This window comes from Cinclus cinclus, chromosome 1 (assembly GCF_963662255.1).
Source record: "Cinclus cinclus chromosome 1, bCinCin1.1, whole genome shotgun sequence".
NCBI classification, from domain to species: domain Eukaryota; kingdom Metazoa; phylum Chordata; class Aves; order Passeriformes; family Cinclidae; genus Cinclus; species Cinclus cinclus.
In genome coordinates this window covers 24,795,341-24,808,511 of record NC_085046.1, presented here as the reverse complement: position 1 = coordinate 24,808,511, position 13,171 = coordinate 24,795,341, and the positions used below count along the sequence as shown (strand labels likewise).

At 57.8% G+C, this 13,171-nt stretch overlaps 1 protein-coding gene across 1 annotated transcript; it reads left to right on the top strand.

Annotated features, from left to right (window-relative positions):
* The first annotated feature begins 1,403 nt into the window (after positions 1-1,403).
* On the top strand, positions 1,404-5,319 carry DLX5 (distal-less homeobox 5). The gene is made up of 3 exons (XM_062495148.1): positions 1,404-3,439; positions 4,570-4,754; positions 4,987-5,319. The coding sequence occupies exons 1-3, from the start codon at positions 3,085-3,087 to the stop codon at positions 5,317-5,319; spliced, it is 873 nt and encodes a 290-aa protein (XP_062351132.1). The 5' UTR covers positions 1,404-3,084.
* Positions 5,320-13,171: the final 7,852 nt, after the last annotated feature.

Genomic DNA, 13,171 nt, shown 5'->3' with positions numbered 1-13,171 from the left:
AAAGTCTGAGAGGCTCATCCGAAATATTTCTCTCGTTGGCTGGAAACAAAGCGCGGCAGAGGGAGCGGGGACGGAGAGAGCCCTGTGCGAACGCGGGCGGAGGGTCCAGCCGGTGGGGACAATCCCGACCAGGAGCGGGGCAGGGCGGGGCGGCCGGCGGGCACCGGCCGGGACACAGCGCCCGGCCCCGCCGTGGGGCTCGGTCGGGGCCCCAGCGCCGCCCCCGCCGCAGCTCCCAGGCGCGGGCGGGAACAATCGCCGCGTTGTCCCGCCGCGGCCGCCGGCCCGGCGGCTCCCGCGCCCCGGTCCCCGTGCCCTGAGGGGACAGCGCTGGCGGGGCCGCCCGGCTCCGCGCCCGCCGCCGCCGCTCAGTCTGGCCCCGGCGGGGGCGGCGGCGGCGGCGGGGCGGGAGGGGCGGAGGCGCGCAGGTAGCGCGGCGGCGCTGCGGCCTCGCGGCCACGGCGGGGCGCTCTTGCCACGGGCACGGCTCGGCTCGGCTCGGCTCGGCTCGGCTCGGCTCGGCTCGGCTCGGCTCGGCTCGGCTCGGCTCGGCTCGGCGGCTGCCGGGGGCGCACGGACACAGCGCCCACCTCCCCCGAGGGACTGCGGGGCTCGGGCCCGAACGGGCCGCGGGGGCCCCGGGCAGCCGCTCGGGCGACGCGGCGGGCATGTGCCGGTAAACAATGACCATATTGTGAAATGGAAAACAGACTCCGGCTCCCTCCGAACAGCCCGCTCCCACCGGATGTGTTTAATAAAAACCGCTGGGGGAAAACAGCAGAAAGACAAGAAAATCGGGTTCGGGCTGGGAAGGGACGGGGGGCAGGAAACCCGCAAACAGGCGGATTTGTGTGCCCTCAGCCCGGTAATCCTCTCACGGACTGCAACGTCGGCGGATGCCTTCAGAAAAAAAAAATCAGCTTGGAGGATTTGCGGTTGGATCTGTTGGGCTTCTGCCTTTTTTTTCTTCTTAATATCGAAGGTTTTTTTGTTCTGTCCCCTGCCCTGCTACTGAATAAAACAAGAGGAAACTTTCCCTGCTGCAGAGATGCAGATTTCCCCGGTGAGCTGTACAAGCACCCTGTCGGGACGCCTTGGCCGGGACCCGTCGCGGTTCCAGGGCTGCCGAGGCTGAGTGCGAGACCGGAGCCCAGCTCCTCTCCCGTTCTCTCCCCTAAAACGGCTCTTTCCTGCCCGAACGTGTTGAAGTGCAGTGCCCTGGAATTTATGACACAAATGGGCTTTCCTCCCCCTCTCCCCCTCTTCGTCTGTTTAAAACCTCTACCCTCCCTTCCAACTGGACGCAGACTGGGAGCTTTAATAAACTTACTCTCCCCTTCCCTAGTCGTAAACATATAGCCCTCTCCGGTTCCCCTCTTTGCAGAAAAAAAATAGAGGGGGAGACAGATATTTCCAATGGATTTAAGTAAGTGATTCATGTAATGAAATGCTTAGGGATTTGTTTAATGTGATTTTATATGAGCTGTGGACATTTCCAAAGCAAACAATAAGTTCAAGTACAACATGCACGGTTGTGTTACAAGTGTTACTCAGCTGGCTGGGAGATCCTCGGTGAGCAAACAGGCTAAATCTGGAGAGTAAACAACTTCAGAAAAATCTACAACTCCAGGTCACTGAAAACAGCCTTTTATTTGTTTTCCTTAGTGTCTAGTAAAATTTGATCCTTCTCTCTCTCTCTCTCTTTTTCTTTTTTTTTTTTTTTTTTTTTTTTTTTTTTTGTGCAACACTGCTGTAAAATCAGCAGGGACGAGCATCACCAACCCGTGGCTTGCCCCGACCCAGACATAGAGAGAGCCTGGGACATAGCCTGGGACCTGGGTGCGTAGATGGGTGAGAGAAAACGGGTGCAGGCGAAGGAAGGTGCTTGCTGCTGGCCGGAGTGCTGTGGGCAGGATGTCCCCGCACAGCGCCAGTCACTTCTATGGAGTTGTCACCCGGAAAACGGGCACTTGAGGCAGCCTCCGAGTGGAGAAGTCCCACGACGGCCTCGCAGTGGTCCTGCCCACGCGTGAGGGTGATTTGATCTCCCTCTTGTGAGGGGCTTCTGACCCCGGGTCGGAGGCGGACCAGCCGGTGAGCATCGTCCCGGGGGGATGAGGAGCGCACGCTGGTGGGGCCGAGCGGTCACAAGCGCACCTGGAGGGGAGCCAGAGCTGGCGAGAGAGTCGGGGGCTCTCTAGCCACGGGCATCCTGCCACGGGCAGGTCGCCTTGCGCGAAATCCGCGGGGTGGGTGCCCCTAGGCCGTATGGTGCCACTAGCAGCTCCCCCACTCCCCCACGGCAGAGCATTATGCCGGGAGACTCCCGCTGTCTGCGGGCCGCGCTAGGGTCTTGGAAATGCAGGAAGTGAGGTAACTAAAATTCGAGGTACTATGGGGTAATAGGGTTTGCTGTATTTAGCGCGGAGGTCCCGGACGTTTCCCCGGGGAAGGAGGACGGTCCGAGGGAAACAGCACGGTCAGACGTTAATGATTATTGTCACCAGATCAGAAATCGACTTGGGAACCAGGAGCGCCCAGTGCCGTGTTCCCAAGCCATCAGAGTAGCCAAGGGGGACCGGACAGCAAATCCGAGCGGCGTGGCTGCAGTCCTCCCCCAGGGCGCTGCGGGTGGAGGTGCGGGGGCATCGGGCTGGCCGAGCCCCCTCTCCGGCTGCAGGGGTGGGGGCAGCCGGAAACCTCCCAATCGCGACGCTCCGACTCGGAGATTGCTGTTGGTATTCACTTTAAAAAGAGGTTTAATGGGACTTTTTCCTTCTTTTTTTCCCCCCTCTTTTTTTTTTTTTCTTTTCTTTTCTTTTATTTTTTTTTCAGCCGAAGCTTTGTTGTGCTAAACTAGTTGGACGAGTTAGGGTGTCGCTGCTCCCGATTGCTCTGGCCAATGGAACCCGATCCACCCTGCTGTGCGTAAGAGCGCAATTAAGGATTTAACCAAGCCTATGCTGCGCCCCAGCCAGCAGTCTGCCGGAGACAGACACCGCGCCGCAGCCTCCTCCCCCAGACATGTCTGCTTAGACCCGAGCAGCCCCGCCGCCAGCCCCAGCCCGCCGCCGGCTCCGAGCTATGACAGGAGTATTTGACAGAAGGGTCCCCAACATCAGATCCGGCGACTTCCAAGCTCCTTTTCAGACGGCTGCAGCCATGCACCACCCGTCCCAGGAATCTCCCACTTTACCCGAGTCCTCCGCTACGGATTCCGACTACTACAGCCCGGCGGGGGGAGCCCCGCACGGCTACTGCTCGCCTACCTCGGCTTCCTACGGCAAAGCGCTCAACCCTTACCAGTATCAGTACCACGGCATGAATGGATCTGCCGGGAACTATCCTGCCAAAGCCTATGCAGACTACAGCTACGCCAGCCCCTACCACCAGTACAGCGGGGCTTACAACCGCGTCCAGAGCTCCGCCAGCCAGCCAGGTGAGGGCCAGGGGCCGGGGTTGTGCGGGAAGCTACCGCGGTTTTAGGGGGGACTGGGGGAGCGCGCCCCGGCAGATCCCTGACCCACGGGCCACGGGGATGCGGCTTTCCCTGAACCAGAAGGGGAACAAAAATTAAATATATAAATAAATAAGAAAAAGAAAAAAAAAGTTGGGAGGTGGGAAAAAGTGGAGAACTGGTTTACTGGTCTACTTCTTTTGACCAGCCCGCATGATCTAAACTACAAATCGTAGGACTAGTGCTTTAGCGCTTCTGTCAGCTGCCCCGGGCCCCCCACGGCTAACTCCCTCCTCCTTCCCTCCGCAGGAAGAGGGAGAAAATAGCCGAGCTTTGTTGCGTGTCTCAAACTTAGGTTCGCGGTGTTGAAGAAAGTTTCCTTCCCCGTGTGCTGGAGGGGCGGGGGAGGAGACTGGGAGGGGGAGACCAGACGTGGCGGGGCTGCGAGCCGGGAGGGTTTTTCACCAAGAAAGCACTAAAAAGTGCTTTACTTCTTTGTAACTTGATGTAGGGAGGAAAGAAAAAAAAAAAAAAGAAAAAAGAAAGAAAAAAAGGGAAAAACGGGTCAGGGAGAAAAAAAAAAAACAATCCCGTGGTAAAGCCAAGAGGCTGGGGCTTGGCTGGATCGAGTGCGGTCGCGGCGGCGCTTGGGGACACGCCGGCGGCGGCGGGGGACGGCGAGGGCGTGCAGAGGAAGTGGTCGATGCCTTGGGTCCGACTCCGCTCCGGACAGAGCCCTTCCCAGCAGGGCCCCAACCATCCTCCCAACGCCCGCGGTGGCCGCGCATGCCCTGCGCTCCCGCCGGCGCAGCGCTGCGCGCCCGGCAGGATGCCCGGGGCGGGAGTGGGAGGCGGAGGGCCGGGGGTGGCCGCGGCCGGCGTGGAGGGAGCGGGCTCTCCCCGCCCGTCTCACCGCGGGGAGCCGGCGGAGGCTGCGCGGGGCCGCCGCCCGGCTGCGGGAGCCCCGGGGGGAGCCGCAGGGGCCCGTCGGGCCGGCGCCGCTGCCCGGCCCGGCCCGGCCCGCGGGCGGGATGCCGCCCCGGAGGCGCAGGAGCGGAGCCTGTCCCCAACTTAACGTCTGCGTCTCTCTCCCCGCTCTTGCGCCCGTGCAGAGAAGGAGGTGGCGGAACCCGAGGTGCGAATGGTGAACGGCAAACCAAAGAAAGTGCGCAAACCCCGGACTATTTATTCCAGCTTTCAGCTGGCAGCGTTGCAGAGGAGGTTTCAGAAGACCCAGTACCTCGCCCTGCCCGAGCGGGCCGAGCTGGCAGCCTCCTTGGGACTCACACAAACACAGGTACCGCGAGCAGCTCGGCTCGGCCCGGCCCGGCCCGGCCCGGTGGGTCCAGAACCGGGCCGGGCTCACCCGGAGCGGCGGGAAGGGCCGGATCGGTCCCCGCGGAGGGGCGGGAGGGTGGCGGGGCGCCGCAGCCGCGAAACACCGGCTTGCCAGGCGGGCATTAATGGTGTCGCTTTGCTTCCCCACTCCATCTTTCTTCCCTTCTTCTCTCCTCCCGCCCCGCTCCCAGGTGAAAATCTGGTTTCAGAATAAAAGATCCAAGATCAAGAAGATCATGAAAAACGGGGAGATGCCTCCGGAGCACAGCCCCAGCTCCAGCGACCCAATGGCCTGCAACTCTCCACAGTCACCTGCGGTTTGGGAATCTCAGGGCTCGTCCCGCTCCCTCAGCCACCATGCCCACGCACACGCTCACCCTCCAAACTCCAACCCGTCCCCGGCATCCAGCTACCTGGAGAGCTCCACTTCCTGGTACCCTGCTACCAACTCCATCAACTCCCACCTCCAGCCCCACGGCTCCTTACAGCACCCGTTAGCTCTGGCCTCTGGGACGATTTATTAGAGCCTGACCCTTATTATTTTATTATTTTTTTGTTGTTGTTCCTTGGACTCCTGTGTTTTACTGTTAAGGAATAATAACGAAAGGAATGCATATGGGGAATTTTTTAAAGGGAAAAGAAACAATCAAAAAGATTAAAATGTGTAAAGCTTGTGCATGTAACTTATTGCATTTCAAAGGAAACCCTTTTTTATACATTACGGACATTTTTTGGCTCAGCTGTGGACACTATCATTGGTGCCTTGAAATCTATGACCTCAACTTTTCCAGAGACTTTTTTCAATGTTATTTTAACCCTGTAAATAATTGTAGATAGAGGAATTAAACTGTATATTCTGAATAAAATAAAATTATTTCGACCAAGAGAAACGTTTCCAAATTACCCCTTCTTCTATTAGTAAGAGGAAAAAAAATATAACACTAATTTGCTTGCAGAAAGAAAGTGAGGAAAGAGTTCACATTCTGTTCCAGTGCCGTGCAGTGCCACCACAGTCCGGGCGCGCTGGCAGGATCTGGCCCTCGCAGGTACCCACGGGCTATCCGAGGGGCGGCGGTGCTCTCTCCCTGCCGGGAAAGGGGCTCTGGCAAGACCGCGTACGTCTTATTGCTTTAAGCTGAAGGGAAAACTGCCCATCCTGATGCGAGAAAGCGAATCTCTCGCCTTAAGCCGCCCTGAATCCATTCCTGAGAGTAATTAGCGTCGAGAGCTGCACACTCCACAGCCCATCAGTCGCCCGTGTGCTCTCGGCTAATTATACAAATTACGTTTCCGTCAAAGGGAGACACTAAATATGAGAAAAGAATAAAATGAGGGCCCCGCTCCCCTCGCTCCTGCTAAAAGCCTGCGGCGGCTTCGACTGAAGGAGGAACGTTTCAGAGGTACTTTTATTGTTTTTGTTTTATTTCTACACGATTTAGGGGGAAAACCCTTGCATCAGAGCAGTCGTTAGCGCTGCCCAGTGCTGAAGGCACGGCTTGGGCGAGATGGCCCGAGCGCTGCCCACTAGCGCGGACCACTCGCACGGAGCGTGGGCTCTCTTCCAGTAGAAGTCCTGGCCCTCGGGGCCCCCGCGGCGGCGCACGTTCCCACGGGGACCCCCATCCTAGGGGGCAGTGGCAATTCACGGCAGTGAGGGGGACGGCGACAGCAGCGAATGTACCAAAGGCGTCGCTGGAAGAATCGCCGAGATGAAATCCCTCTGGCAACTGAGTCTGGCGGGGAGAGTGCTGGAAGGGGGGGAGGCGAGGCCTGAAAAGGCACGCTCCTGCCCTGGGGCGCACTTACCTATCTCCAGTCTTACTCCCTGCTGCCCTCCCCCTCCTTTTTTCTCTTTCCTCTCCCGCCTGCCATGTTTTGTGCGTGTGCGTGAGTGTGGTGCGCGTAGTTTTCTCCCCAAAGAAAGAAGCCCGGGTTTGCTGTTTTGTAACAGGTTTGGGGGTTGGTAAATGTCTTGCAGTACAATAGACCAGTTTGTTCGGTTGTGCTCCCTGCACGCCGGGGAGGGTGCGGGGGTGCCGGAGGCAAGCGGCGGGGGCCGCCGTCGGCTGCCCACCCCTGCCCGCTGCCGGAGAGCGGCCGCGGTGCCCCGCCGCTCCCCATCTCTTCCACCGTTCTGGTGACTGTCTCCTGCTCATTTAACTCGCAAGGTTTCAGAGACTTTCCGCGACTCTGGAGCTGACGAAAAACCCGGCTCCATCTCTTCTGCTATCTTCCATCCTGTGGAAAATTTTTTTCTTTTAAACTCGACCCTTTCATTTTCTTCCGCTCTTTTCCCCATTTCTCTTTAGACAAGCATTTAACCTGCAGTAAGAGATTCTTCCCTCCCGGAGGTCACTTCCCTTTGCAGAAAGGTTTGGACACAAGAGGTGGAAGTCAATTTCCCAGGTGGGTCCACCCACCCCTTTCTTTGAGGAGCTGCCGCGGGGCTGTTGGGTTACGGTAACCTGCCGTGGCCGGGACCGACCGGGCGGACAGCGCAGGAACAACTCCGGGAAGGCGGAATGCCGGCAAGCAGCATGTCGGGCAGAGATGGGAATTCACACTGCGGCCGCTGGACTAGGCATCGCTCGCCTCTCCAAGCCAGCCGAGTCAGCTAGGCTGGGTTTCCATGCCGGTCCCTCACCCTGCTTAATTTCTCCACCTCCCAGAGAGGGTTGATGTCGGGCAGGTCGGGAAAAGCCTGGCATCCCTCCCCTAGAGAGGATAAGAAATGCCCTCGCCGGGGCTCCCCGTGGCGTAGACCCTGCCTCGATGAACACTCAGAGTCTACGGCCGCCCGCCCCTCCGGGAGAGCCCCGGGCCCAGGGGGATGCTCCTGTCCTCTGTGTCCCCGCGCACACAGGCAAGGGAGGCACACCCCGGCGCCTCTTCCCGCCTGGGTGCACCCTGTGGGCGCCGGCGGCGGCCGGAGGGAGCCTAGCTCGGCCAGGCCTCCCCCCTTGCTTTCCCGGGAAAAGGATGGCATGAACTGTCCTTTGTCTGATGCTGGGTTTGGGCTCGGCTGATTGCTGGCTCGGGGCTTTCCCCGCCCCTCCCCCTCTTCCCCCCCCTTCTGTTTTCCTGGCGGCCACTTCCATGTGGAGCCGGAGCAGTTCGGGGAGCCGAAAGGAGCCACATTCCTGTGGGTGCCGAGCGGCTCCAGGGCTCAGCCACAGGGCCTTACACACACACACACACACACACACACACACACACACACACACACGCACAGAGCAGTCTGAAGCCCCCCGCTTCTCCAGATCGAGAGCTACGGACACTGCCTGCACCCCTGGGGCTCTCACACCCACAGCACATCCACCCCGGGCTGCGCTGGCCCCCGGTTGGGACGCACACCTACATCCCCCACATCCAGACACACACAGTGCCCGCCACCCCCACCTACGGCCGCGGGAGGAGCATCTTCCCGCTTCCGCCAGAGCCCCCCGTCCCTTCCCGAGCATCTGCCCGCACCGCCCGCGGGCAGAGTGTCCAGCCGGGAAGTGCTGCCTCCTCGCCAGGCGCCTCGGTTTCCCTCCCTCTCCTTCCCGGGGAAAGAAGAAAACATCCCCTCCAACCTGTCACCGCGGCAGGGCAGCCCGCTTGTCAGGCGTTCCTGTCGCCCTCTTACTCCTCTCGCTCTGCCCCGTGCATTCTCTCCCCCGCGGCCGCGCTTCCTGCGCCGGCCTCCGCGCTCTGCCCGCTCCACCGCCGGCAGCGCTGTGTCCCCAGAGTGCATCCCACATGTGGCATCAATTAAAGATTTCTGCCACGCAATTCTGCGACTGACAGACTTTAGGTGTTTCGGTTGTGGATTACGGAAAGGAGATCTATCGCTTCAGGAAAATCGGGGCGGGGGGGGGGTTGGGGGGTGGGAACCCCCTCTTCTTGCTTTCAGTCATTTAAGTGATTGCTTGCAGTAACTCAATAACCTGTTTTGTAGGTCAGGTAAGAGCCGTGAAAATAGGAAACGCGAAGTTTACATTAAGCCTCTATTTCTCTCTTCTTTTAGGGAGAATTTGTGTCGCATCAGTTAAATAGTTCTCTTTGTTCTGTGACGAGTCTATTTATATGCGATTCAGGGAGGATAAACAATAGTTTATCTGCCTGGAATACAGACCTGATAAATCCCGCCACGCACCCACTCCCCGGCTGTCTGTGAGAACACCTTCCACTGACACGACCTTCAAGGCCGCGGGTAAAGCTCACGGCTCCCTTACCTCCTCACTCACTTTCAGGTGAGGGCCCAGAACGCCGGCCCCGGCCAGAACCCGCGGCACATGGAGCATTTGGCGAGGCGGAGCTGTGGGGTGGCTTCTCACTCCTCTCCCACTGCCGCCTGCCCCTCGGCACTCCCGAGGAGTCTGTCTAAACCTCAGCCTGAGTTGTGCAGGACGGCTCAGCCGGCCTCTCCGGGCCGGATCCTGACCCGGCTTCGTGCTCTGCAGCGGCATCGTCTGCCTGGTTGCGGAGCTGGCCCTCCCATTCCAGGAGATCTTTACGGTCTCCCCGACATGCACCGTAGAGCGCGTTTTGTAGGGCTTTCGCTTCGCGCTATCCACTGAGGTTTCTTTCATTCTCCCGGTTTTTACTAATTCACACGGAGAAAAGGGCACAGAGTAAGACTGCGAGCCGTCAGGAGCGGCTGCGGTCGGGAGAGGCCAGCAAAGGCCGGGGCGGCAGCTCTCCTGCCCACGGGGCCGGCCCCGGGCGCTGCATCTTCTCATCTGGACCCTGCGGAGACTACCAGGAGACTAACCGGTCGGGCGGCAACCGCGCTTTGATGATTTAGGTCATTAAAAAATGAAGCGGGTTTGTGTATTTCGTGTCCAGGGTTAATAAAAGTTAATCAGGAGTCGAAAGCCAACTAGCCCAGTGAGTTAACCTCGCTAGCTGCAGGTAGTCCTGTTAGCAGGCTCTTTTGATTAATTAATTACAATCGAGTCGGTTCTGTGATAATTTCCCTAAGGACCCCTGAGGACCGGTCCCGCGGGTGCGCGGGAGCACAAGAGGCCCCCGGTTCCACAGCCAGCCGCGGAGAGTGCCCGACGCTGGCATCCCGCTCCCCGCGCTCTCCTCCGCCCGGTTCCGAAGCTCCCGAGGCTTCTTGCCCGAAAGTGACGTTCAGTCACCTGAGGGGAGGCACAAGACAATGGCGAGCCCTCTTTTGGGGATGGGTGGGGAGCTCGGGGATGCTTCGGGTGCTGGGGAGAGGCTGCCGGGAAGAGCCGAGCCGAGAGGAGGACTGATGCAAGGCGGGAGCCGAACCAGCAGTCCCTCACTGCACATCAGGCTCGCAGTCGTTGAGATTTGGACACGTAACGCTACAGACCACTGATTTGCTATTTTCTTAATTCCCGCTCTTCTCATTCCCTATGATTCAAACAGTCTTTTGTCCTTCAGAGTTTGATTTGATCGCTACTGTTCACATTTCACTTTTGTATTTTTCCCTCCCTATACCATTACTCATTGAGTGCCCCGTGAAATTACAATCGTACATTTTCAACTCAGCAACCCATTTGCAGTGCAAAAATAGGGTCTAAATAATGGCTGAATTAGCCCTACTGGACAGTTTCAGATGTAACACTCTGTAATAATTATATTGCAGGCTGGATTAGGATGCTATTATCATAATCTGGACGTTTACAATTATCTGTAATTTGCAAAGATGCGCCAGGTCTTGATTACAGCAGGTTTTTTTTATCAAGCTAACCATCACTAAACAGTGACAGTAATAACAGCTAATTTTGCTGGCAATATAAGAGGTGCTGGGGTGTGCAAACAATTTCACACCTGGATGTGCTCACTCAACCAAGAATATAGAGAAAGAGCTTCTGCCCTGAGACTCAGAAAAATATTCTCCACTGCTTCTGTTCAGTACAGATTTCTAGAACCCGATCCTTGCTTAGCAGATTTTCAGAGGGGTAAGTTTTGGGGCTCGCTTGGGTTTGGGGTCGGTTTGTGACGGCTCCGCGGCTTGCCCGTCGAGGCACGCCCCGTCTTTGCTCCCCCACATTCGCGGTCATTGTCGCGCAGGTGGTTTTACCTCCCCGGGCCGGACCCCGACAGAGAAGCGCCCCCTTTCCCCCGGTGCTGCCGGGGGCGGCGCGGGGCGGGGATGCGGCGGGAGCCCCGACGGGCTGCCGGAGGGGCGGCGCGGGAGTCGGCGTCCAGCGGAGAAACCTCGCGAGCCCCGGGCCAGCCCCGTCCGCCCGTGCCCGCGGCGGGGCTGCGGCAGCGCCCCTTTCCGCAGCTCTCCGCGGCCCCGGGGCGGTGGAGCCCGGCGGCGGGCGGGCGGTGGCGGAGCCGGCGCAGGCAGCCCGGCGGCGGCAGGTTTGGCGCTGGCGTGGGTAGCTGCCGCTGCTCCATCCATAGATGACGCTGTTTCACGAGAGTCTCCCGGGGCGGCTGCCGCGCGAGTGGGATCCGCTGCTGCCATTCGCTCCCACCCCGCTCCCGGCAAGGCCTACCTTTCCCACCTTCTCCCACGCTACTAAGCTAACGGGGCTTTTATTATTGTTGTTATCGTTTATTCGTTCTCTTGCCTGCTTGTTGTCTGGGCTTTTCCTGAGCCTGTTCGAGGAACGACTCGCGGCGGAGGAGGGCATGACACATCCAGAGGCTTTCCGCAGCGGCGCCCACGCGCGGCGTGCAGGGGAGGACGAGCCCCCCGCAAGCCCACGAGAGGCAGCGAGCCCCCGCTCCCCCGCCCCCCGGGCCGCCAGCTCGGGGACGGACTGAGAGCCGCCGTCCCCGCTGCGCGTATGCAGCGAAAGGGTTAACTCGCCTGCCGGGCCGTGGGGGCCGGGACCCGCCGGGCCGGGCTCGGCTGGGCCGGGCTCGGCTGGGCCGGGCTCCCCGGGCTGCGGGACTCGCTCACCAGGGCATCCGCCTCCCTTCTGCGAAGCGAGGGAGAGCCCGCACAGGGGCCGGCATAGGGGGGTGTACAGCGGGGTTTTCTGAAGGATGCACACAATGCTGTTGGTTTAAATGTATGGTAGCTTTCTCTCCAGTGCCATTTGAATAATTCAGTGAGCCCCACTACCAGCTGTACTTCTGAAGCCTCTTCCATTCTTTTCAGCATTATAATTTTGGTTAATTTTCAATTTTAGGCCCTACGTCTCTGCAATTTGTGTATGAATAACAGAATAATTTTCCTCTTTTGTTTCGCCTTTCCTGTTCCTGAATCTAAATAAAGATGGCTTTTTAGTATTAAAAGTGGAAGAAAATTACAGGTAATTATCTTTGACGGTAAAAACGCTGTAATCAGCGGGCTACATGAAAAATTACTCTAATTATGGCTGCATTTAAGAGAATGGAAAAAAACCTTCTTGTGGATAAAAACCTTAAATTGTCCCCAATGTCTGCTTCAAATTGGATGGCACTGCAGCTGGAGGCTTTGTTCAGAATTGATCCTGGGGAGCTCTGAACCCAAAGTTTCACAGTGGGAAGGGGAAAAAAGAAAAGAAAACATTTTTCCTAATGTAACAATACGAATGGTAGAAAATGACAAGACTGATCGGTTTTAAAGCACTCTGAAGACTGACTGAGCGTGGAAGTTGCTCAAAAAAAAACAAAAACAAACCAAAAAACACCCCCCAAAAAACTGGTATATTGGTAAGTAGTCTTTGCTTTGTGTCTAATTATAGTGACTGTCCTTTTGCACGACTGTATGTAGCTGTCATTATATGGAGCACTCTGAGGATCTCTATTGACTTCTGATAAATGGCTCAGTGGTTTCAAGGTTCATAATTTGAAGGATGCCCAGGTCTGTAGCCATTAATTCTCGCAGTATGGGGCACCCAGCTTGGATGAGGAAAAGGCTTTTCATTGTCAGTAGTTGCTGTGCTTTCCACAAGCCGGTGCGGCTGAAGCTGGCTGGACAGTGTGTTGTGTGCCTGGGCACCTCTCAGGGCTTTGCAAAACATTCCTCAGCTTGCATTGTCTGCTCTTTAAAACAAAGGAGGGCGCCTCCTTTCTTAATAATTTGGAGTCTTCAACCTTTGGGAAGAAAGACAGGGCTCTGAGCTTTGCCTCGGCGAGAAAGCTCAGCTCAGATAAGCAGCGGAGCAGTAAAATCGCAGCAGAAATGGCCGGGTGATTAGGAATTTCGTCTAGGCGTATCTTTGTGGACTCGATACCTCCCGTCTTTAAGTCGTAGCCTTAAAACCAACTAAACCATTAGATACCCCACCCCACTTCATCTTTTCTTTCTTTGCTCGCAGGTATATGCTTTGGTAGGGGTGTCTGTGCACTCAGGCAAGCTGGGCACAGGGATCCCTCTGCCCGGACTGATCTGGGGGGCAAGTCGGGGCAGGTGGGGATCCGCTAAGGTAAAGAGAAATAGGAGCCAGGCGGGCGTTTTGTGGCTTTTACTCT